This window comes from Mobula birostris, chromosome 6 (assembly GCF_030028105.1).
Source record: "Mobula birostris isolate sMobBir1 chromosome 6, sMobBir1.hap1, whole genome shotgun sequence".
Lineage (NCBI taxonomy): Eukaryota > Metazoa > Chordata > Chondrichthyes > Myliobatiformes > Myliobatidae > Mobula > Mobula birostris.
Window position 1 is genome coordinate 4,569,906 of NC_092375.1, and position 26,256 is coordinate 4,596,161.

At 47.3% G+C, this 26,256-nt stretch overlaps 1 protein-coding gene across 2 annotated transcripts in view; it reads right to left on the reverse strand.

Annotated features, from left to right (window-relative positions):
- Positions 1–7,354: 7,354 nt before the first annotated feature.
- The window catches only part of LOC140198793 (pyridoxal kinase-like), a 61,307-nt gene continuing 42,405 nt past the window's right edge, over positions 7,355–26,256 (reverse strand). Inside the window, exons 9-11 of one of the 2 annotated variants that reach the window (XM_072259827.1) lie at positions 17,782–17,918; positions 14,520–14,586; positions 7,355–13,641 (exon numbers count right to left, since the gene is read on the reverse strand). In XM_072259827.1, coding sequence (XP_072115928.1) covers positions 13,529–13,641; positions 14,520–14,586; positions 17,782–17,918 — 317 coding nt within the window. In that variant the 3' untranslated portion in view covers positions 7,355–13,528. The remainder of the gene's footprint in view (positions 13,642–14,519; positions 14,587–17,781; positions 17,919–26,256) is intronic. The other variant, XM_072259828.1, reaches the window with a different exon arrangement.

Consider the following 26,256-nt stretch of genomic DNA (forward strand, 5'->3'; position numbering starts at 1 on the left):
GACTGTGAGTGATGGGACAGTAAGTATACAAGTAGATAGTGATGGGACAGTCAGTACACAAGTAGATACAGTGTGTAGTGAGACAGTGAGTGATGGGACAGTCTGTATACAAGTAGATAAAGTGTGAAGTGAGACACTGAGTGATGGGACAGTCAGTCTACAAGTAGATAAAGTATGACTGAGACTGTGAGTCATGGCAAAGTCAGTGTACAGGTAGATACAGTGTGTTATGAGACTGTGAGTGATGGGACTGTCAGTATACAAGTAGATACAGTGTGTAGTGAGACTGTGAGTGATGGGACAGTCAGTATACAAGTAGATACAGTGTGTATTGAATCTGTGAGTGATGGGACAGTCAGTATACAAGTAGATACAGTGTGTAGCGAGACTGTGAGTGATGGGGCAGTTAGTATACAAATAGATACAGTGCGTAGTGAGGCTGTGAATGATGGTACAGTCAGTATACAAGTAGATAGTGTGTAGTGAAACTGTGAGTGATGGGACAGTCAGTATTCAAGTAGATACAGTGTGTAGTCAGACTGTGAGTGATGAGACAGTCAGCATACAGGTAGATACAGTGCGTATTGAAAGTCTGAGTGATTGGACACTCAGTACAGTAGTAGATACAGTGTGTAGTGAGAGTGTGAGTGAATGGACAGTCAGTATACACTAGATATAGTGTGTAGTGAGACTGTGAGTGATTGGACACTCAGTATACAAGTAGATACCATGTGTTGTGAGACTGAGAGTGATGGGGCAGTCAGTATACAAGTAGATACCGTGTGTAGTGAGACTGTGAGTGATGGGACAGTCAGTATACAAGTAGATACAGTGTGTAGTGAGACTGCGTGATGAGACAGTTAGTATACCAGTAGATACAGTGTGTAGTGAGACTGAGTGATGGGACAGTCAGTATACAAGTAGATACAGTGTGTAGTCAGACTGTGAGTGATGGGACAGTCAGTATACAAGTAGATACAGTGTGTAGTGAGACTGTGAGTGATGGGACAGTCAGTATACAAGTAGATAAAATGTGTAGTGAGACTGTGAGAGATGGGACAGTCAGTATACAAGTAGATACAGTGTGTAGTGAGACTGTGAGTGATAGGACAGTCAGTATACAAATAGATACAGTGTGCAGTCAGACTGAGTGATGGGACACTCAGTATACAAGTAGATACAGTTTTTAGTCAGGCTGAGTGATGGGACAGTCAGTAGACAAGTAGATACATTGTGTAGTCAGACTGTGTGTGATGGGACAGTAAGTATACATGTAGATACAGTGTGTAGTGAAACTGTGAGTGATGGGATAGTCAGAAGACAAGTACATACAGTGTGTAGTGAGACTGTGATTGATGGGACAATCAGTATACAAGTAGATACAGTGTGTAGTCAGACTGTGAGTGATGGAACCGTAAGTATACAAGTAGATGCAGTGTGTAGTGAAACTGTGAGTGATGGGATAGTCAGTATACAAGTAGATACAGTGTGTACTGAGACTGTGAGAGATGGGACAGTCAGTATACAAGTAAATACAGTGTGCATTGAGACTGTGAGTGATGGGACAGTCAGTATACAATTAAATAAATTGTGTAGTCAGACTGTGAGTGATGGGACAGTCAGTATACAAGTAGATAGTGATGGGACAGTCAGTATAAAAGTAGATACAGTGTGTACTGAGACTGTGAGTGATGGGACAGTCTGTATACAAGTAGATAAAGTGTGAAGTGAGACACTGAGTGATGGGACAGTCAGTCTACAAGTAGATAAAGTATGACTGAGACTGAGTCATGGCAAAGTCAGTGTACAAGTAGATACAGTGTGTTATGAGACTGTGAGTGATGGGACAGTCAATATACAAGTAGATACAGTGTGTAGTGAGACTGTGAGTGATGGGACAGTCAGTATACAAGTAGATACAGTGTGTAGTGAGACTGTGAGAGATGGGACAGTCAGTATACAAGTAAATACAGTGTGCATTGAGACTGTGAGTGATGGGACAGTCAGTATACAATGAAATAAAGTGTGTAGTGAGACTGTGAGTGATTGGACACTCAGTATACAAGTAGATACCGTGTGTAGTGAGACTGTGAGTGATGTGGCAGTCAGTATACAAGTAGATACCGTGTGTAGTGAGAGTGTGAGTGAATGGACAGTCAGTATACACTGGATACAGTCTGCAGTGAGACTGTGTGTGATGGGACAGTCAGTATACAAGTAGATACAGTGTGTAGTGAGACTGTGAGTGATGGGGCAGTCAGTATACAAGTAGATACCGTGTGTAGTGAGACTGTGAGTGATTGGACAGTCAGTATACAAGTAGATACAGTGTGTAGTGAAACTGTGAGTGATGGGACAGTCAGTATACAAGTAGATGCAGTGTGTAGTCAGACTGTGAGTGATGGGACAGTCAGTATAAAAGTAGATACAGTGTGTAGTCAGACTGTGAGTGATGGAACCGTAAGTATAGAAATAGATGCAGTGTGTAGTGAAACTGTGAGTGATGGGATAGTCAGTATACAAGTAGATACAGTGTGTAGTGAGACTGTGAGTGATGGGACAGTCAGTATAAAAGTAGATACAGTGTGTAGTCAGACTGTGAGTGATGGGACAGTCAGTATACAAGTAGATACAGTGTGTAGTGAAACTGTGAGTGATGGGACAGTCAGTATACAAGTAGATACAGTGTGTACTGAGACTGTGAGAGATGGGACAGTCAGTATACAAGTAAATACAGTGTGCATTGAGACTGTGAGTGATGGGACAGTCAGTATACAATTAAATAAAGTGTGTAGTCAGACTGTGAGTGATGGGACAGTCAGTATACAAGTAGATAGTGATGGGACAGTTAGTATACAAGTAGATACAGTGTGTACTGAGACTGTGAGTGATGGGACAGTCTGTATACAAGTAGATACATTGTGTAGTGAGACTGTGAGTGATGGGACAGTCAGTATACAAGTAGATACAGAGTGTAGTGAGACTGTGAGTGATGGGACAGTCAGTATATAAGTAGATACAGTGTGTAGTGAGACTGTGAGTGATGGGGCAGTCAGTATATAAGTAGATACAGTGCGTAGAGAGACTGTGAGTGTTGTGACTGTCAGTATACAAGTAGATACAGTGTGTAGTGAGACTGTGAGTGATGGGACAGTCAGTATACAAGTAGATACAGTGTGTAATGAGACTGTGAGTGATAGGACAGTCAGTATACAAGTAGATACTGTGTGTAGTCAGACTGTGAGTGATGGGACAGTCAGTATACAAGTAGATATGGTGTGTAGTGAAACTGAGTGATTGGACAGTTAGTATACAAGTAGATAGTGTGTAGTCAGCTTGTGAGTGATGGGAGAGTCAGTATACAAATAGATACTGTGTGTAGTCAGACTGAGTGATGGGACACTCAGTATACAATTAGATACAGTGTGATTTAAGACTGTGAGTGATGGGACAGTCAGTATACAAGTAGATACAGTGTTTAGTCAGGCTGAGTGATGGGACAGTCAGTAGACAAGTAGATAGATTGTGTAGTCAGACTGTGTGTGATGGGACAGTAAGTATACATATAGATACAGCGTGTAGTGAAACTGTGAGTGATGGGATAGTCAGAATACAAGTACATACAGTGTGTAGTGAGACTGTGATTGATGGGACAGTCAGTATACAAGCAGACACAGTGTGTAGTCAGACTGTGAGTGATGGAACCGTAAGTATACAAGTAGATGCAGTGTGTAGTGAAACTGTGAGTGATGGGATAGTCAGTATACAAGTAGATACAGTGTGTAGTGAGACTGTGAGTGATGGGACAGTCAGTATACAAGTAGATACAGTGTGTAGTGGGATTGTGAGTGATGGGACAGTCTGTATAGAAGTAGATACAGTGTGTAGTCAGACTGTGAGTGATGGGTCTGTCAGTATAAAAGGGGATACAGTGTGTAGTCAGACTGAGTGATGGGACAGTCAGTATACAAGTAGATACCGTGTGTAGTCAGACTGTGAGTGATGGGACCGTCAGTATACAAGTAGATAGTGATGGGACAGTCAGTATACAAGTAGATACAGTGTGTAGTGAGACTGTGAGTGATGGGATATTCAGTATACAAGTAGATACAGTGTGTAGTGAGACTGTGAGTGATTGGACAGTTAGTATACAAGTAGATACAGTGTGTAGTGAGACCGTGAGTGATTGGACACTCAGTATACAAGTAGATACAGTGTTTAGTGACACTGCCAGTGATTGGACACTCAGTATACAAGTAGATACAGTGTGTAGTGAGACTGTGAGTGATTGGACACTCAGTATACAAGTAGATACAGTGTGTAGTGAGACTGTGAATGATGGGACAGTCAATATACAAGTAGATACAGTGTGTAGTGGGATTGTGAGTGATTGGACAGTCAGTATACATGTAGATACAGTGTGTAGTCAGACTGTGAGTGATGGGACAGTCAGCATACAAGTAGATACAGTGTGTAGTGAGACTGTGAGTGATGGGATATTCAGTATACAAGTAGATACAGTGTGTAGTGAGACTGTGAGTGATTGGACAGTTAGTATATAAGTAGATGCAGTGTGTAGTGAGACTGAATGATTGGACACTCAGTATACAAGTAGATACAGGGTGTAGCGAGACTGTGAGTGATTGGACACTCAGTATACAAGTAGATACAGTGTTTAGTGACACTGAGTGATTGGACACTCAGTATACAAGTAGATACAGTGTGTAGTGAGACTGTGAATGATGGGACAGTCAGTATACAAGTAGATACAGTGTGTAGTGGGATTGTGAGTGATGGGACAGTCAGTATACATGTAGATACAGTGTGTAGTATCTACTTGTATACTGACTGTCCCATCACTCACAGTCTGACTACACACTGTATCTACTTGTATACTGACTGTCCCATCACTCAGTCTGACTACACACTGTATCTATTTTTATACTGACTGCCCCATCACTCAGTCTGACTACACACTGTATCTACTTTTATACTGAATGTGCCATCACTCACAGTCTCACTACACACTGTATCTACTTGTATACTGAGTGTCCAATCACTCACAGTATCACTACACACTGTATCTACTTGTATACTGACTATCCCATCACTCACGGTATCACTACACACTTTATCTACTTGTATACTGACTATCCCATCACTCAGTTTCACTACACACTGTATCTACTTGTATACTGACTGTCCTATCACCCACAGTCTGACTACAAACGGTATCTACTTGTATACTGACTGTCCCATCACTCACAGTCTCATTGCTCACTGTATCTACTTGTATACTGAATGTCCCATGACTCATAGTCTGACTACACACTGTATCTACTTGTATACTGACTGTCCCATCACTCACAGTCTGACTGCACACGGTATCTACTTGTATACTGACTGTCTCATCACTCAGTCTCACTACACACTGTATCTACTTGTATACTGACTGTCCCATCACTCACCGTCTCACTACACACTGTATCTACTTGTATACTGACTGTCCCATCACTCAGTCTGACTACACACTGTATCTACTTGTATACTGACTGTCCCATCACTCACAGTCTACACACTGTATCTACTTGTATACTGACTGTCCCATCACTCACAGTCTCACAGCACACTGTATCTACTTGTATACTGACTGTCCCATCACTCACCATCTCACTACACACTGTATCTACTTGTATACTGACTGTCCCATCACTCAGTCTGACTACACACTGTATCTACTTGTATACTGACTGTCCCACTCATAGTCTCACTACACACTGTATCTACTTGTATACCTACTGTCCCATCCTCAGCCCTATCAGTCCAGTTCCCACCCCACTGCCAGATTAGTTTAAACCCTTGCAAAGAGTTCGAGCAAACCTGCCCCCATGGATATTGGTCCCCTTTGAGTTAAGCTGTAACCTGTACTGTTTGTTCAGGTCATTTCCTCCCCAGAAGAGATCCCAATGATTCAGAAAACAGAAGCCCTGCCCTCTGCACCACTCATTCATTCGTACTATCATCCTATTCCTGCTCTGGGAGTAATCCAGAGATTACCACCTTGTTGATCCTCCTCTTCAGCCTCTTCCCCAGCTCCCTGAACTCCCTGCACAAGTCTTGTTCCCCGTCTCTACCTGTGTCATCGGTGCCACTGTGCACCATGACCGCTGGCTGCTCACCCTCCCTCTTGAGAAAGTTCTGTAGCCACTCTGGGAAAATCTGGACCCTAGCATCTGGGAGGCAACACACCATCCTGGCATCTCTTTTGTGGCCACAGAATCTCCAGCATATCTCCTAACTATTGAGTCTCCCCATCACTACCACCCTGCATGACCTTACCCTTCTGTGCTGAGCCTCAGAGCTGGCCACAGAGCCACCGACCTGGCTGCTGCTGACACAATATTCCCCCCCTTCCCCCCCATGAGAATGGAGAGAAGGAAACTGTTTACTCCCGTCACTTCTCCTGGTCAACAATAGTCTATCTGAAGTCCTGCACTGTGAGAGGGACCACCTCAGTGAGAGTCTCACCTGTGAAGTTTTCAGCCACCTGGCTGGTCTTGAGTATATCCAGCTCCAGTTCCTCGACCTTGTCAGTCAGGAGCTGAAGTTGGGTTCACTTCCTGCAGATGTAGTCATCAGGGAGACTATCAGGTACCCTGGAATCCCATATCTCACAGCAGGAGCATTCTGAAAGCTGAAGTTTTCACCCAAGCCCAGCTACTCTAACACTGGCCCACTCCAACAACAAGCACTCCGCTTCTATCTTACTTCTTTCTATTGAGCGAAACAATCTTCCGCATAGCTGACAAGACGTAGTCGCTTTTTAAACCTGGTACACAAAATGTTCACAAGAAAGTGTTTCCAGGTCACTGCACAATCTTTTGCTCTTCTGTTCTATGACAATCGCCAGGGCCCTGCTGCTCACTGTGAAAGTCGCAGCTTTTGCTCCACCCCTTCCGCAACCTTTCTGTACTCATTATCTGCTCACGATCATTCAGACCTCAAAGAACATTACAGCACGGTAATGTAGAGGTTCAGAATGTTGTGTTGAACTTGTAACCTACTCTACGATCAATCCAACACTTCCTTCCCACACAGCCCTCCATTTTATGATCATCTATGTGCCTAAGAGTTTCCAAAACATCTGATGAGATATTTGCATTAACAAGCAGGTGTGCTGGAGTACCAACACGGCCGTCCTGATGAAAAACCCGACTCTGATTGCTGGTCAGCGACAACCGCTTACCTGAAATGAATCTATTTCCCAAAAGAACCATTACGATAGATTCTCGTCGAAACAACAAAATGTAGCAATATCAACATCTTAGTAAATAAATGATTTTATTTCCAATCAGAAAGATAAATTTTTAAATATCTATATGTAAATTAATTTTAAAAGATTCATTTTAATCATTTAATTTGATATATTAATACTCACAGACAGGACAGTACAGGAAAATATGAAGCACAGAATTGGAAGGTTAGCAAGACTGACAAAACCCTACCGGTAAACTAGAGAAACACTGACGGAGAGTGCAAGCCCAACACTCAGAGACGACTCCTCTGTCAGTCTCACCAACAAGCTCTGGTCAACTCTTAACGTATGTTGCAGCTCCCCAGTCTCTGCCGGACTGCCGGAGAGAGACCGGTGGCAAGGGAGGAAATTCAGCAGCGCGCTCGAACCCCGCAAGCGCAGACCACCGCTCGGTCAGCGGAGAGAAAGGGGTGGAATCATTGTTCTAAGACAGAGCAGTGACAGGACAGGGCAGGCAAGCTCACCTGGCGAGGATCTAAGAAAGCGAGACACGTACAGATAAACAAGCAAGGACTACATCACCGACTCAGAATATATACTGGCACAGACACGCGCACACACACACAGACACACACACGCGCACACACACACACGCGCGCGCACACACACGCACCCACAAGATTGAGTCACTATTATTTTGGCCTCTAGATACTCGAACGAAACCCTGCCAGGGCTGAGCCGGAGACCGTCCTGGCTGTAACACTGCTGAGGAGGCGCTCATTGGAGAGTTGGGCTCACTCGAGGTGGGTTGGGGTGGAGAGTTTGTACAGGGACTGCCCATTGGGACAGGGAATGTAAATCCCTAATTTCACTTCCCAATCACACAGATGATCTCCTGGGGAGACAGAAATATCCACGGGATGATGGGTCGCACACACACAGACCTGCTCTGGGTGATGGGTCTCACACACACACAAACACACACACACACACACAGACCTGCTCTGGGTGATGGGTCTCACACACACACACCCCGAGTTCCTCCATTTGGGAATGGATCTGACACACAAACATTCAAACCCTCACTGGGGGGACAGGTCCCATACACACAATCTGACTCTGTGTGGGGGCTGTGTCTCACTCTCTCTCTCATACATACACTGACCCTCACTAGGACGACATGCTCCACACTCTCACAGACCCACAGCTTGTGAACAGTCCCACACACTGACCACCACTGTGGGACAGGTCACACACACACAGTCACTGTGGGACAGGTCTCACTCACACACAGTCACTGTGGGACAGGTCTCACTCACACACACACACAGTCACTGTGGGACAGGTCTCACTCACACACACACAGTCACTGTGGGACAGGTCTTACACACACACACACAGTCACTGTGGGACAGGTCACACACACACAGTCACTGTGGGACAGGTCTCACTCACACACACACACAGTCACTGTGGGACAGGTCACACACACACAGTCACTGTGGGACAGGTCTCACTCACACACACACACAGTCACTGTGGGACAGGTCTCTCTCACACACAGAGTCACTGTGGGACAGGTCTCACTCACACACACACACAGTCACTGTGGGACAGGTCTCACTCACACACACACACAGTCACTGTGGGACAGGTCTTACACACACACACACAGTCACTGTGGGACAGGTCTCACTCACACACACACACAGTCACTGTGGGACAGGTCTCTCTCACACACAGAGTCACTGTGGGACAGGTCTCACTCACACACACACACAGTCACTGTGGGACAGGTCTTACACACACACACACAGTCACTGTGGGACAGGTCTCACTCACACACACACACAGTCACTGTGGGACAGGTCTTACACACACACACACAGTCACTGTGGGACAGGTCTCTCTCACACACAGAGTCACTGTGGGACAGGTCACACACACACAGTCACTGTGGGACAGGTCTCACTCACACACACACACAGTCACTGTGGGACAGGTCACACACACACAGTCACTGTGGGACAGGTCTCACTCACACACACACACAGTCACTGTGGGACAGGTCTTACACACACACACACAGTCACTGTGGGACAGGTCTCACACACACACACAGTCACTGTGGGACAGGTCACACACACACAGTCACTGTGGGACAGGTCTCACTCACACACACACACAGTCACTGTGGGACAGGTCTCACACACACACACAGTCACTGTGGGACAGGTCTCACTCACACACACACACAGTCACTGTGGGACAGGTCTTACACACACACACACAGTCACTGTGGGACAGGTCACACACACACAGTCACTGTGGGACAGGTCTCACTCACACACACACACAGTCACTGTGGGACAGGTCTCACTCACACACACACACAGTCACTGTGGGACAGGTCACACACACACAGTCACTGTGGGACAGGTCTCACTCACACACACACACAGTCACTGTGGGACAGGTCTCACTCACACACACACACAGTCACTGTGGGACAGGTCACACACACACAGTCACTGTGGGACAGGTCTTACACACACACACACAGTCACTGTGGGACAGGTCTCACTCACACACACACACAGTCACTGTGGGACAGGTCTCACTCACACACACACACAGTCACTGTGGGACAGGTCTTACACACACACACACAGTCACTGTGGGACAGGTCACACACACACAGTCACTGTGGGACAGGTCTTACACACACACACACAGTCACTGTGGGACAGGTCTCACTCACACACACACACAGTCACTGTGGGACAGGTCTCACTCACACACACACACACACACACACACACACACACACAGTCACTGTGGGACAGGTCTCACATACACACAGAGTCACTGTGGGACAGGTCTCACTCACACACACACACACACACACACACACACACACACACAGTCACTGTGGGACAGGTCTCACTCACACACACACACACACACACACACACACAGTCACTGTGGGACAGGTCTCACATACACACACAGTCACTGTGGGACAGGTCTCACTCACACACACACACACACACACACACACACACACACACACACACAGTCACTGTGGGACAGGTCTCACATACACACACACACACACACACCATCACCCCGACGAATCCCACGCACGGTGACTGATGTTGGAACCCGGACAGTATTTCCATGGACACACACAGGGGTGAGCACAGCTTCCTGTGGTTCTCATCGTCAGAGCAGGGTCTGGGCTGACAGCGTCACCATCATCAGAGTCAGGGCAGTGCGTTAGGGAGGGAGGTGAGAGCTTCAGAACCAGGGGCAAAGGCAACCAGTTCTCCCCCGTGCTCCTGCACCCAGTCAGGTGCTGATATGTCAATAAAAGCCTTGGCCCTCCCCATCACCCCAGCAGGGGGAGCGAGACCCCGAAGAAAACTGTGCCCCATACACCTCACACAGAGAAGAGGTGGCAGGAAGTTCCACCTACTGCTGGGAAAAGGTTGCAGACACTGGTGGCAGGGGGGTGTTGCACAAGGGTTTCTCATATATCCACATCCCTATTCCCTCATGGGAGAACAGGTGGGAAAACGGGGGAAAGAAAAGTCACAGCTGAATGATGGGGCAGACTTGATGAGCCAAATGGCTTTTTCAGCCCCTCAGACTTATGGTCAGAGAGAGCCTCTCCTCACTTCACCAAGCAGTGTCCGGGGTTCAGCCCAAGAAGCCTGTTCCACCATTCAATTCTGATGGGCTGTCTGTTCCCATTCGTGGCGGACCCTCGTAGGGATGGAATCACTGGAATGGTGAGGGCAAGGGCTTTAAGACGGAGGGTCGCCATTCCCCTTCTAGCCTGAGAGGGAGCGGCAGATCCAGCTTGCCTGACCCACAGGCAGCGTGGGGATTACAGCGTGGGCAGGTCGCACTGCACTGCAGCTTACAACTTATTTGTGGGGTAGTTTGTGCCGTGTTTTGTGGCCTGGAGGAATACTGTTTCATTTGGTCACGTCAGTGAATTGGAGCCTGGAGCTTGCACAAGCCAGAGTGGGGGTGAGTGGGCGGGACCACAGACCAGGGGGAAGGTGAGTGGGTGGGGCCAAGGCTGGGGGGGTGAGTGGGCGGGGCCACAAACTGAGTTCCTGCGTCACCGCCACATTTACCACAACAGAGAAGGAGATGTCTAAGACTTTCAGAGAGAATTTGCAACACATCGGGTGGGGGTCAGAATCTGGGACTCGAGGATCTGATGAGAGGGAGGGTGGTATCCCAGAGAACCACAATGAACCAATTAGCTTGAATCAGTAAAAAACGCAGATGATGGAAAGCTGAAATAAAAACGGGAGAGTGTTGGAACCACTCAGCAGGTCAGGCAGCATTCAGAAAGAGAAACAATTAACACTTCAGTTCTGAGGAGGTTCCTCACCCATGCAGACATTGCTAATTAATTTAATTTTTATAAATTTTTATTTTTTGTAATTCAGAATCAGATTTAATCTTATTAGCATATTTTGTGAAATTTGTTTTGCAGCAGCAGTACAAAAGAAAAAAAGCTGTTAATGACAATAAGTGTATATAAAAAATTAAATTAAATAGGTAGTGCAAAAAAGGGAGATAAAAATTAGTGAGGTAGTGTTCATGGGTTCAATGTCCGTTCAGAAATCTGATGGTGCTGGGGAAGAAGCTGTTCCTGAATCACTGAGTGTGTGTCTTCAGACTCCCGTACCTCCTCCCTGATGTTAGCAATGAGAAGACTCCATGTTCTGGGTGATGGGCTCCTTTCTGATGGATGCTGCCTTTCTGAGTCATCGCCTTTTGAAGAAGTAGTTTCTATTATGAATTGCAATGTACTGCTGCTGTAAAACAACAAATTCCACAGCATTTGCTGGTGACATTAAACCTGATTCTGACGTGCTATGGGCTCCAAGGTTCATGTGTTTCCTGCAGCATCTGATCATCGATTTGCGGTGTTAGTACTTTCTATGTTATGTGTGTCAGGTATATGTACTGTTATGTATCATGGCCCACCGGAACATTGTTTTACTTGCTGGTAAATGGTTGAATGACAATAAACTGACCTTGAACTTGACAGTGAGGGGGAATTGCTCATCTGGGAGAGCAGAGCGTGTGGCCTGAGGATAGTGAGCACAGGTGATTCAGTGTTGATCAGCGGAGACCACCAGCTGGTGGCAGGTGACTTAGTGTCTTCAAGTGGTTGACTGCTAAAATAATCACCCATTATTTATTGTTCAGTCATAATGAGCAAGGAGCCCAGGACTGCAGACTCAGAGGCAGCTTCTCCTGGGGGTGGGTGTGTGTGTGTGTGATGGAATGAGAGTGGAAGAGGGACTTGTTTTACTGTTGTTACTTGTGTTGTTTCGCTGAACATTGTGAGCATGCTAGGTCGGTGGTGAAATATGTGGCACACTCGGGTTGTCAGTTGTTAACGCAAACGACACATTTCACTGAAACATACCGAATGTTGGAAGGCCAAGATAGAGTGGATGTGGAGATGATGTTCTAACAGTTAGGAGAGTCTAGGACCAGAAGGTACAGTCTCCAAATTGAGGGGCCTCCGTTGTTCATTTAGAACAGAGATGAGGAGGAATTTCTCTAGCTAGAGGGTGGTGAATTGTGGAATTCATTGCCACAGATGGCTGTGGAGGTCAAATCACTGGACATATTTAAAGCGGAGGGTGATAGGTTCTTGATTAGTCAGGGTGTAAGCGATTACGGGGAGGATGCAGAAGAACAGGATTGAGAGGGAAAATCAATCAGCCATGATGGAATGGCGGAGCAGATTCAACAGGCCGAATGGCCTCATATTGCACCTATGCCTTATGGTTTAATGGACGTGATAAATTAATGAATCTAAAACACAATCTGTTGAAAACTGTGCAACAACGAACGCATCCAGTTCACCCCCAGTGCAGAATTACCAATCCATTCTCATGTTTCCCACCCCCACCACTCCACTCCTGGCACAGTATGGGGTCTCTTCAATCAGAGGGACAGGCATTCCACAAGTGGGAGCGTCCGCAGACAACCCCGATGAAGGAACCCACTAGTAGTACGCACTTAAGAGGCGAGGGGAAAACTCCACCCCTCCCCAACCTGTGGAAGGGGACACCACCCCCCCAGCGCAGGTCTTTCACAGTGGAGTGACAGGGATTGGTGGGAGAGAGCAACGGGTCTCTTTCCCCTCACCACACACCCTGGGAACAGCTGGCGGAGGTCAGGGGAGGTTACAAGTACTTCATGGGCGTGGTGCTATGGAGTCTGGATGGTTCAGATGGCCGTGGCATGGATTATTATCTCAGGGTTCTCGATCTGCAGTTTGCTCTGAATCACACGCAGTTCCAACTGGGCAGCGGTTGGCGGATTCCCAGGGCCAGCCATGGCTACAGAGAGAGGATGGAGACAGAAAGAGAATATGTCAGCCATGTTGCAAAAAAATTCCCTCTACACTGTCCCATCACACTCTCCCAGGACAGGGACAGTTAGATACAGAGTGAAGCTCCCTCTAGACTGTCCCATCGCACACTCCCGGGGCAGGGACAGTTAGATACAGAGTGAAGCTCCCTCTAGACTGTCCCATCGCACACTCCCGGGGCAGGGACAGTTAGGTACAGAGTGAAGCTCCCTCTAGACTGTCCCATCGCACACTCCCGGGGCAGGGACAGTTAGATACAGAGTGAAGCTCCCTCTAGACTGTCCCATCGCACACTCCCGGGGCAGGGACAGTTAGATACAGAGTGAAGCTCCCTCTAGACTGTCCCATCGCACACTCCCGGGGCAGGGACAGTTAGATACAGAGTGAAGCTCCCTCTAGACTGTCCCATCGCACACTCCCGGGGCAGGGACAGTTAGATACAGAGTGAAGCTCCATCTACACTGTCCCATCGCACACTCCCGGGGCAGGGACAGTTAGACACAGAGTGAAGCTCCCTCTACACTGTCCCATCACACACTCCCAGGACAGGGACAGTTAGATACAGAGTGAAGCTCCATCTACACTGTCCCATCGCACACTCCCGGGGCAGGGACAGTTAGACACAGAGTGAAGCTCCATCTACACTGTCCCATCGCACACTCCCGGGGCAGGGACAGTTAGATACAGAGTGAAGCTCCCTCTACACTGTCCTATCACACACTCCCAGGGCAGGGACAGTTGGATACAGAGTGAAGCTCCCTCTACACAGTCCCATCACTTTCTCTAATTCCCAACCCAGACCAATCAAACGTTCCCAGAATTACAATGGAGAGAAATCCTTGTTACCCTTTGCATTGGCTATGGTCCGGGTCACGATGTGTTGAAGGGCGGAGACCGTTTTCTCACAGGCAATCTGTGTGGGTGAAGATTGGCAGTATTAGGGGGAGGCGAGATGGTTGTTTGTCAGCAGAGTTGTCTGATCCTTCATATACTCCAGCTCAGAATGAACAGTCCTGAAGCACTGAATCTAATAATCCAGAGAGCTGTGTTCTTCATTGAATTGGTGTGCATAACTGTGGCTCTCTCCCCTCTCACTGTGTAGGACCCACCTCCCCGTGAGTGTCAGAGGGTGTGTGAGTGCGAGTGAGAGAGAGAGAACATGTATGTGAAACCCTTCCCCGAATGGGCATGCGTGTTTGCATATATGCATGTGATGGGTGTGTGTCAACACATGTGTGACACACACTCTTCAGCCAGAGTCTGTGCATGGGCGTGTGCCCGTGCATCTGCGTGTGATATACGTCGAGTGTTTCACATGAAGACACACACTGACGGATAGTGATCAGGAAAAACATAGGACAGAATTGGGGGAGGATTTGCGGAAACAGTTTGAAGCCGAGACCACATTCCCAGGACAGGTGGAGGGAGGAATTATATTTCAAAGCTGGTTGTGTGAGCAGTTGTGCCTGGCCCTGCAGAATGGGGTTCATCCTTTCCTGTACTCACGTACCCGATCTGCCTCATCCCTCCATCGTTATCAGGGTAGCAGAGGTAGCTTCAAGGCTCTCCATGTTCAAAGCTCATTCCTGACCCCCGATCCACTTCCATCTCCAACAACTCCTCAATCAGGGACATGGTTAGGTGCACACCACAATCCAACATCCCCACACTGCGCTTCATTCGCCAATGACCAATACCAGCTGCTCACCAGCAGGCCTTTCGGCCCATCTCTCTGTCCACCTGCATGTATGCTAATTGCCCATATTAGGTGCCTATTCTTCTTTGCCTACACCAACGTCTGTCCAAATGACTCAAACAAAATTATTGTACGTGATTCCCTTCCCCATTCTGTCATACTCTATCTGAGTAACCTCCAAACTGATGGCACGAACAATGATTTCTTTAATTTTGAGTAATTTCTCCTCCCTCCCTCTCTTTTCCTATTCCTCATTCTGGTTCCCCTCTCACCCCTTCTCTTCTCCTCACCTGCCCCTCTCCTTTCCTTTCCCCGGTGGTCCACTGTCCTCTCCTATCAGATTTCTCCTTCAGCACTTTACCTCATCCTTCTGTCACCTCCCAGCTTCATCTCCCTCCCTCACCGCCACCTCCCCATCCCCCTCACCTGGTCTCACCTATCACCTACCAAACCTGTACTCCTTCCCCTCCTCCAGCCTTCTTATTCTGGCTTCTTCCCCCTTCCTCTCCAGTCCCGGTGAAGGGTTTTCGCCTGAAACATTGAATATTCATTCCCCTCCATCGATGCTGACTGACTTGCTGAGTTCCTCCAGCATTTTGTGGATGAATCCACCTCCTCTGTCAGTGAATTCCAGATATCAATGTCTCTCTGTGAAAAGAAATTACCCCTCAGATCCCATCTGAACTTCCTCCTTCTAACCGTTCATCTACGTCTTGTTTTTGATATCCTACCCGTGGAAAACAGACAGCCTACCCTATCTACACCTTTCAATCTTCTATATTTCCTTTAGATCTCAATTTTATTTGTTGTTTCTGCTGGTGTGCCAACATCTCCTTCCTTTTCAACATTTCTAAAAGTTCTGCGAGGTGTCCTCGATGTAGTTCCATCCACTGGCTCTGTTGCAGTTTTCTACTTGTTATCTCTGCGCCCTCTTGTTTACTCTGCTGAACAATGCCATGGTTTTCCAAATGCACACAGCACAGTCCTATGGCTCACAATGTCTGTGCCTTCCATAATGTCAAATTAAACTAATCCCAGCTGCCTGCTAATCATCTGCATCCTATGTCAGTGAACACAGAACATGACAACATGAATACAGGCCCTTCAGCCCATGTTTTTCTGACCTTTTAACCTCCTCAAAGATCAATCTCACCCTTCCATCCTGCGTTGCCCTCCATTTTCCTATCTAAAAGCTTTTATTAAGTCCCTAATACATCTGCCTCTAACACCTCCCCTCACACACCCACCACTCTGTGTAAAAAAATCTACCTCTGACATTTCCGCCAACCACCTTAAATTGTGCCCCCTTAAATTAGCCACTTCCACCCTGGGGAAAAGTCACTCTATCTGTGTCTCTGCTCACCTTGTCATCTCTCATGCTCTTTCTATCCAAAGAGAAAAGCCCCAGCTCGTTCTACCTGTCCTCATAAGGCATGTGCTCTAGTCCAGGCAGCATCCTGGTAAAACCTTCTCTTCACCCTTTCTAAAGCTTCCCTAGCTTTCCCATAAAGAGGCTACTAGAATTTAACACAATATTCCAAACGTAATGCCCTTGTTGAAATGTCATTAAACACTGTTATTGGATCTGCTTTCAGCACTTCCCTCGGCACTCCGCTCCTGGCACCCGCCACTATGTGTAGAAATAAAATGCACTGTACGTAGATCCGTTCACATTAACGCCATGCCCTCTGGTACATGAAATTCCAATGCTGGGTTGGAAAAAACTCTGATCGTGCACCCTATCTACACCTCCCATCAGTTTACAAACTTCATCAGGTCTCCCCTCAACCTCCAGCGCTTCAGAGAAAACAGCTAGTCCAACCTCTCCTGGATTCTAGTCTCCCACTCGCAGACTAACTGGTCTGTAGTTTTGCTGCTTGTTGTGTTCGGTGTTGTTCTGCCGTGCACTGTGGACGTCCTGTGTTGGTGCTGGAGCGTGTGGCGATGCTAGCAGGCTGCGCCCACCACACCCTCAGGTGCGTTGTTTAACGCAATTGTTGCGTTTCACTGTGTATCAATGTACATTTATTGAGATACAGTGTGGAATGGGCCCTTCCAGCACAACGAGCTACCCCGCCCAGCAATCCACCTACTTGATCCCAGCCTAATCACAGGACAATTTACAACGAGCAATTAACCTACCAACTGGTACATCCGTGGCCAAGAGAGGAAAGCCGAGCACCCAGAGGAATCCCACACTGTCACAGGGAGAACATACAATCTCCTCTCCAAGCAGTGGTGGGAATGGAACCCAGGTCACCTGTCCTGGTCTCGTAAAGCGTTGTGCTAATCACTACACTGGTCTGCTGTCAATGTGATAAATAAACCTGAATCTGAATTATACTCCTTGTCCTCCTTCCGATTTCCCCGAGTGGAATGTTCCTCAGTCAGCGCTCTGTGGCACGGACTTACCTTCAGATTGTTTGGGTGCTTATGAGTCCAAGCCAGGAGCATGGCAGCAAACAAATCCCCCGTCCCCACAAACACGGCCTCCACCTTTGGAATCTCCATTCGAATCCGCTCCGTCACTCGCGATCCTGTTGCTGTCACTGATCAGAGACAACAAAAGCAGTCACCACACAGTGGATTTTCTAGGTGGCCAACAATTTCAATTTCAATCCCCTTTCCTGTTCCGACATGTCAATTTCCTATCCCCATTCCGATGAGTTGTTTCCTGGCCCTCTTTCTGCCACAATGAGGCGATACTCAGGTTGGACAAGCAACACCTCATATTCTATCTAGATAGCCTCCAACGTGAAGGCATGAACATCGATTTCTACAACTTCTGGCAATTTGTTCCCCTTCCCTCTTCAATTCCCCACTCTGGCCTCTTACCTCTTCTCCTCACCTGCTTATCACCTTCCCATGATGCCCCTCTTCCTTCCCTTTCTCCTATGGCCCACTCTCCTATCAGATTCCTTCTTCTCCAGCCCTTGACCATTTCCACCTACTGTATCACCTCCCAGCTTCACACTTCATCACCCCTCCACCACCCACCAGCCTTCATCTATCACCTTCTAGCTTGTCTTCCACTACATTCTTATTCTCTCATCTTCCCCCTTCCTTTCTCGGCCCAAAAAGTTGACCGTTTATTCCTCTCCATAGATGCTGCCTGACCTACCGAGTTCCTCCAGCATTTTGCGTGAGACACCCCACAGTGAAATCCCCATGCACAAGCCTCAGTCTCGGACTGCCGATGGAGACAGTGAATCTGGAATCTTGCAAATTTCTATACGTGTACTGTGGAGAGCATTTGGACTGGTTGCATCACAGCATGGTACGGAGGCTCCGATGCAAGGGATCACAAGAGGCTGCAGAGGGTCATAAACTTATGAACACGACCTTCCCCACCATCAACGGTATCTTTAGAAGGTGATGCCTCAAAAAGGCAGCATGCGTCATTAAGGAATCCCATCACTCAGTACATGCCCTCTTCTCATTGCTACCATCAGTGAGAAGGTGGTGGTGCAGGAACCTGAAGTCACACACTTAATGTCTTAGGAACAGCTTCTTCCCCTCCATCATCAGGTTTCTGAATAGTCCATGAACACCATGTCATTATTACAGACACAAGAGATTCTGCAGATGCTGGAAATCCAGAGCAACACACACAAAATGGTGGAGGAACTCAGCAGGTCAGGCAGCATCTATGGAGAGGAATAAAGAATCTATCCTTTACAACCAGCAGCTGCTGTTAGACCTGCTGAGTTCCTCCAGCATTTTGTGTGTGCGACCTCAGTATTCATCTTTTAGTACTAATTATTAGTTTTTGTAACTTTTAGTAAGTGTATACAGATCGGCAGAACATTGTGAGCTAAAGGACTTGTACTGTGCTGTAATGCTCTATGTTCTATGTACATACTAAACAGAATTTTTTTTTACCAGAACACAATTATAATCTTTGACATCCTAACTCATGAAGAACCTATGAACCTCCGTTTTAGATGTACCCAAATGACTTTGCCTTCACAGCTGTCTCCAGTGAATTCCACGGAATCACAAACTCTCCTTCTTCAAGGAGGCAACCATTATTCCAGTGCCAAAGGTGGCAACATTAACCTGCCCAAATGACTATCGCCCGGGGGCATTAACACTAACCATCATGAAATGCATTGAGGGGCTGGTCATGGAACACATTAAAGCCTTTCTCCCAGCTACATTGGACCCTTTCCAGTTAGTTTATCACTCAGATTGATCCACTGATGATGCAATAGCCTCTGCCATCCACTCCGTCCTGCTCCACCTGGAAAATGGGGTCTCATATACCAGACTTCTGCTTATAGGTTTCAGTTCAGTGTTCAACACCATCATACCCCAGAAACTGGTGGGAAACTGTTCTCGCTGGGTCTCAACACCTCCCTCTGCAATTGCATACTGGATTTCTGAACAATAAGGTCACAGTCTGTCTGTGTGGGCAGGAACATCTCTCGTCCCATTACGCTGAGCACTGGCGCTCCTCAAAGCTGAGTGCTCAGCCCACTGCTGTTCACACTGCTGACACGACTGTGTGCAGGATCCAGCACAAACACTGCCAACAGTTTGTGGATGACACAACAGTGGTTGGCCTTATCAAGAACGATGATGAGATGGAGTAGAGAGAGGAAGTGGAGAGGCTGGTGCATCGGTGTGAGATGAACAACGTAAGCCTGATTGTGGAGAAGAGAAAGGAAATTATTGTGGACTTCAGGAAGGTGCAGGCAAACCACCCCCCTCTGCGAATACATGGCTCCTCCGCAGAGAGAGTTAAGTGCACCAAGTTCCTGGGAGTTCATATCATGATGACCTCACCCGGTCCCTTAATATCACCCTGAACAAGAAAGCACAGCAGTGCCTCCACTTCCTAAGAATATTGAGGCGAGCAAGGCTCCCCCACCACCATCTTAACTGCTTTTTACAGGGACCCCACTGAGAGTGTCCTGACAAGTTGCATTATCCATCTGGTCCCAACAAAGGACTGTGAGAACAGCTGAGAGGATCACAGGGTCTCCCTACCATCCGTCTGGGACACTTATCAGGAGCACTACACATGCAGGGCCCTTAGCATTATTAAGGATCCCACCCACCCATACAACATCCTCTTTGACTTTCTACCATCAGGCAGGAGACTCTGATGTATAAAAACAAGAACAGTCAGGAAGGGAAACAGTTTCTTACCCAGGCCATTTGGCTTCTGAACTCCTTGCTGCATCAGATTCAAAGTGTCACTGGTTAATCTGTCCTGCACCTTACAATATTTAATATTAAAACACGTTAGCTTGTTATTTATCTGTAATTCACCTGCAGATTTTAGCCTTACCTTCATTAGTTATCATATGTTATGCATTATGTGAACTACTGTGTTTTACACCCCAGTTCAAAGAAACTTCTCGTTTCCATATACATTATATAGTTACAGGAACATAGAAAACCTACAATACAACACAGGCCCTTCAGCCCACAAAGTTGTGCCGAACATGTCCCTACTTTAGATATTACCTATAGCCCTCTATTTTACTAAGCTCCATGAACCTATCTAAAAGTCTCTTAAAACAGGGGTCCCCAACTTTTTTTGCACCGCGGACCGGCCGACTGGCGGGGGGGGGGGGGGGGGTAGGGGGTAGGGTTGCCAATGGACAAGAGTAACCGTCAAATACCAGGAATTCTGCAAGTGCTGGAATTTCAAGCAACACACATCAAAGTTGCTGGTGAACGCAGCAGGCCAGGCAGCATCTCTAGGAAGAGGTACAGTCGACGTTTCAGGCCGAGACCCTTCGTCAGGACTAACTGAAGGAAGAGTTAGTAAGAGATTTGAAAGTGGGAGGCGGAGGGAGAGATCTAAAATGATAGGAGAAGACAGGAGGGGGAGGGATGGAGCCAAGAGCTGGACAGGTGATTGGCAAAAGGGATATGAGAGGATCATGGGACAGGAGGTCCGGGGAGAAGGAAAAGGGGGAGGGGGGAAAAACCCAGAGGATGGGCAAGGGGTATAGTCAGAGGGACAGAGGGAGAAAAAGGAGAGAGAGAGAAAAAGAATGTGTATATATAAATAAATTACGGATGGGGTACGAGGGGGAGGCGGGGCATTAGCGGAAGTTTGCGAAGTCAATGTTTATGCCATCAGGTTGGAGGCTACCCAGACGGAATATAAGGTGTTGTTCCTCCAACCTGAGTTCCCTACATGACTCCCTTGTCCATTCGTCCCCCCCATCCCTCCCCACCAATCACCCTCCTGGCACTTATCCTTGTAAGCGGAACAAGTGCTACACATGCCCTTACACATCCTCCCTCACCACCATTCAGGGCCCCAAACAGTCCTTCCAGGTGAGGCGACATTTCACCTGTGAGTCGGCTGGGGTGATATACTGCGTCCGGTGCTCCCGATGTGGCCTTCTATATATTGGTGGGACCTGACGCAGACTGGGAGATCGTTTTGCTGAACACCTACACTCTGTCCACCAGAGAAAGCAGGATCTCCCAGTGGCCACACATTTTAATTCCACGGCCCATTCCCATTCTGATATGTCTATCCATGGCCTCCTCTACTGTAAAGATGAAGCCACACTCAGGTTGGAGGAACAACACCTTATATTCCATCTGAGTAGCCTCCAACCTGATGGCATGAACATTGACTTCTCAAACTTCCAGTAATGCCCCATCTCCCCCTCGTACCCCTTCCGTTATTTATTTATATACACACATTCTTTCTCTCTCTCTCCTTTTTCTCCCTCTGTCCCTCTGACTATACCCCTTGCCCATCCTCTGGGTTTTCCCCCCCCTCCCCCTTTTCCTTCTCTCCGGACCTCCTGTCCCATGATCCTCTCATATCCCCTTTGCCAATCACCTGTCCAGCTCTCGGCTCCATCCCTCCCCCTCCTGTCTTCTCCTATCATTTTGGATCTCCCCCTCCCCCTCCCACTTTCAAATCTCTTACTAGCTCTTCCTTCAGTTAGTCTTGATGAAGGGTCTCGGCCCGAAACGTCGACTGTACCTCTTCCTAGAGATGCTGCCTGGCCTGCTGCGTTCACCAGCAACTTTGATGCGTGTTGCTTGTTAACCATCAAATACGTTGTGTTTACCCCAAGACTACAATTACCATGAAGCCTTGCGCGGGCACCTGTGTGCGCATGCGTGTATGTGCCGATTTTTTTTTCCCACAAATCGTTTTTGGCGATCCTGTTTGGGGGGGGGGGGGGGGGGGGAGGGTGTTAATCACGACCGGAATATGGAAGATCAGTTAACTATGAGTCACTTTTTAGTGACTAATACACTCAATTTTGTTTCTAAAAGGGTTTATCTAACAAATTTAATATTAAACACACAGCACATATTTTCCTCACATGAATATAGTGATAAGTCAATTACTGTACAAGTCACTCATAAGTCAATAGCATCATAACCTTTTAAGTAAGGTTTGGATATTAAACACACAGCACATATTTTCCCCGCATGAACATATAAAATCACTGCAACACACCAATATCGCTGAATCAGTGGGAGCCCTGGGCTTGTTTCCCTGCAACAAGACGGTGCCATTGCGGGTTGATGGGAGACAGTGATACTCGAAGGGGGTTCCTTGTGTCCAGTCTATTCTGCAATTTAGTTTTCATTGCATTCATTGCAGAGATATGTTGGAAATGGAAAGCAACATTTTCAGTGCTTTCGTGGCTATCTCAGAATATTTAGCCTTGACTTTGATCCAGAATGCCGGCTGAGATGTTATGTCAAACATACTTTTCAGCCCACCGGCATTTGCAAGCTCGAGGAGTTGATCTCCTTCCCGCGCTGACATGGATGATGCGGGCGTAATGACCTCGCGTGTGTTCAAGCTCAACAGTGGGCGTGACAGGGAATGAAGAAAGGTGCAGCTGACTCATATTGCCAAATCATATTGTTTCCTTGCAGCCCGGCGGTTGGGGACCGCTGTCTTAAAAGACCTTATCATATTTGCCTCCACCACCGTTGCTGGCAGCCCATTCCATGCACTCACCACTGTCTGAGTAAAAATCGTACCCCTGACATCTCCTCTGTACCTACCCCCCAGCATCTTGAACTTGTGTCCTCTTGTGGCAACCATTTCAGCCCTGGGAAAAAGCCTCTGACTATCTATACGATCAATGCCTCTCATGCTCCCCAATTCAGGCAACATCCTTGTAAATCTCCTCTGCACCCTTTCTATGGCTTCCGCATCCTTCCTGTAGTGAGGCGACCAGAACTGAGCACAGTACTCGAAGTGGGGTCTGACCAGGGTCCTATATAGCTGCAATACTACCTCTCAGCTCTTAAATTCAATTTCACGATTGATGAAGGCCAATACACCATACGCCTTCTTAACCACAGAGTCAACTTGCACAGCTGCTTTGAGCGTCCTATGGACTCGGACCCCAAGATCCCTCTGATCCTCCACACTGCCAAGAGTCTTACCATTAATACTATATTCTTCCATCATATTTGACCTACCAAAATGAACCACCTCACACTTATCTGGGTTGAACTCCACCTGCCACTTCTCAGCCCAGTTTTGCATCCTATCAATGTCCCGCTGTAACCTCTGACAGCCCTCCACACTATCCACAACACCTCCAACCTTTATGTCATCAGCAAACTTACTAACCCATCCCTCCACTTCCTTATCCAGGTCATTTATAAAAATCACGAAGAGTAAGGGTCCCAGAACAGATCCCTGAGGCACTCCACTGGTCACCGACCTCCATGCAGAATATGACCCATCTACAACCACTCTTTGCCTGCTGTGGGCAAGTCAGTTCTGGATCCACAAAGCAATGTCCCCTTGGATCCCATGCCTCCTTACTTTCTCAATAAGCCTGGCATGGGGTACCTTATCAAATGCCTTGCTGAAATCCATATACACTACATCTACTGCTCTTCCTTCATCAATGTGTTTAGTCACATCCTCAAAAAATTCAATCAGGCTTCTAAGGCACGACCTGCCCTTGACAAAGCCATGGCTGACTATTCCTAATCATATTATGCCCCTCCAAATGTTCATAAATCCTGCCTCTCAGGATCTTCTCCATCAACTTACCAATCACTGAAGTCAGACTCACTTGTCTATAATTTCCTGGGCTATCTCTACTCCCTTTCTTGAATAAAGGAACAACATTCGCAACCCTCCAATCATCCGGAACCTCTCCTGTCCCCATTGATGATTCAAAGATCATCGCCAGAGGCTCAGCCATCTCCTCCCTCACCTCCCACAGTAGCCTTGGGTACACCTCATCCGGTCCCGGTGACTTATCCAACTTGATGCTTTCCAAAAGCTCCAGCACATCCTCTTTCTTAATATCTACATGCTCAAGCTTTTCAGTCTGCTGCAAGCCAACAATACAATCACCAAGATCCTTTTCCATAGTGAATACTGAAGTAAAGTATTCGTTAAGTACCTCTGCTATTTCCTTCGGTTCCATGCACACTTTCCCACTGTCATACTTGATAGGTCCTATTCTTTCACGTCTTATCCTCTTGATCTTCACATACTTGTAGAATGCCTTGGGGTTTTCCTTAACCCCGCCGACCAAGGCCTTCTCATGGCCCCTTCTGGCTCTCCTAATTTCCTTCTTAAACTCCTTCCTGTTAGCCTCATAATCTTCTAGATCTCTAACATTATCTAGCTCTCTGAACCTTTCGTAAGCTTTTCTTTTTTTCTTGACTAGATTTATTACAGTCTTTGTGCACCACAGTTCCTTTACCCACCACAGCTTCCCTGCCTCATTGGAACGTACCTCAACAGAACTCCACACAAATATCCCCTGAATATTTGCCACATTTCTTCCGTACTTTTCCCTGAGAACATCTGTTCCCAATGTAAGCCTCCAATTTTCTTCCTGATAGCCTCATAATTCCCCTTAAAATGCCTTTCTAGCTTTGCAAACACGAGGAAATCTGTAGATGCTGGAAATTCAACGGGATCCCACCACCAAGCACATCTTTCCCTCCCCCCTTCTTCCTGCTTTCCGCAGGGATCGCTCCCTACGCGACTCCTTTGTCCATTCGTTCCCCCCATCCCTTCCCACCGATCTCCCTCCTGGCACTTATCCTTGTAAGCAGAACAAGTGCTACACATGCCCTTACACTTCCTCCCTCACCACCATTCAGGGCCCCAGACAGTCCTTCCAGGTGAGGCGACACTTCACCTGTGAGTCGGCTGGGGTGATATACTGCGTCCGGTGCTCCCGATGTGGCCTTCTATATATTGGCGAGACCCGACGCAGACTGGGAGACTGTTTCGCTGAAACCCTACACTCTGTCCACCAGAGAAAGCAGGACCTCCCAGTGGCCACACATTTTAATTCCACGTCCATTCCCATTCTGGTATGTCTATCCACGGCCTCCTCTACTGTCAAGATGAAGCCACACTCAGGTTGGAGGAACAACACCTTATATTCCGTCTGGGTAGCCTCCAACCTGATGGTGTAAACACTGACTTCTTTAACTTCCGTTAATGCCCCTCCTCCCCTTCTTACCCCATCCTTTGTTTATTTATTTATTTATTCCCCCCTTTTTTTCTCTCCCTGTCCCTCTCACAGTAACTCCTTGCCTTCTCTCCATCCTCCTCTGGTGCACCCCTCCCATGATCCTCTCCCTTCTCTAGCCTTGTATTTCTTTTGCCAATCAACTGTCCAGCTCTTGGCTCCATCCCTCCCCTTCTAGTCTTCTATCATTTCGGATTTCCCCCTCTCTCTCTCAAATCTCTTACTAGCTCTTCTTTCAGTTAGTCCTGATGAAGCGTCTCGGCCCAAAACATTGACTGTACTTCTCCCTATAGATGCTGCCTGGCCTGCTGCGTTCCACCAGCATTTTGTGTGAGTTGCTTTTCTAACTTGTCTGTTCCTATCTCTCTCCAATGCTATTGTAAAGGAGACAGAATTATGATCACTATCTCCAAAATGC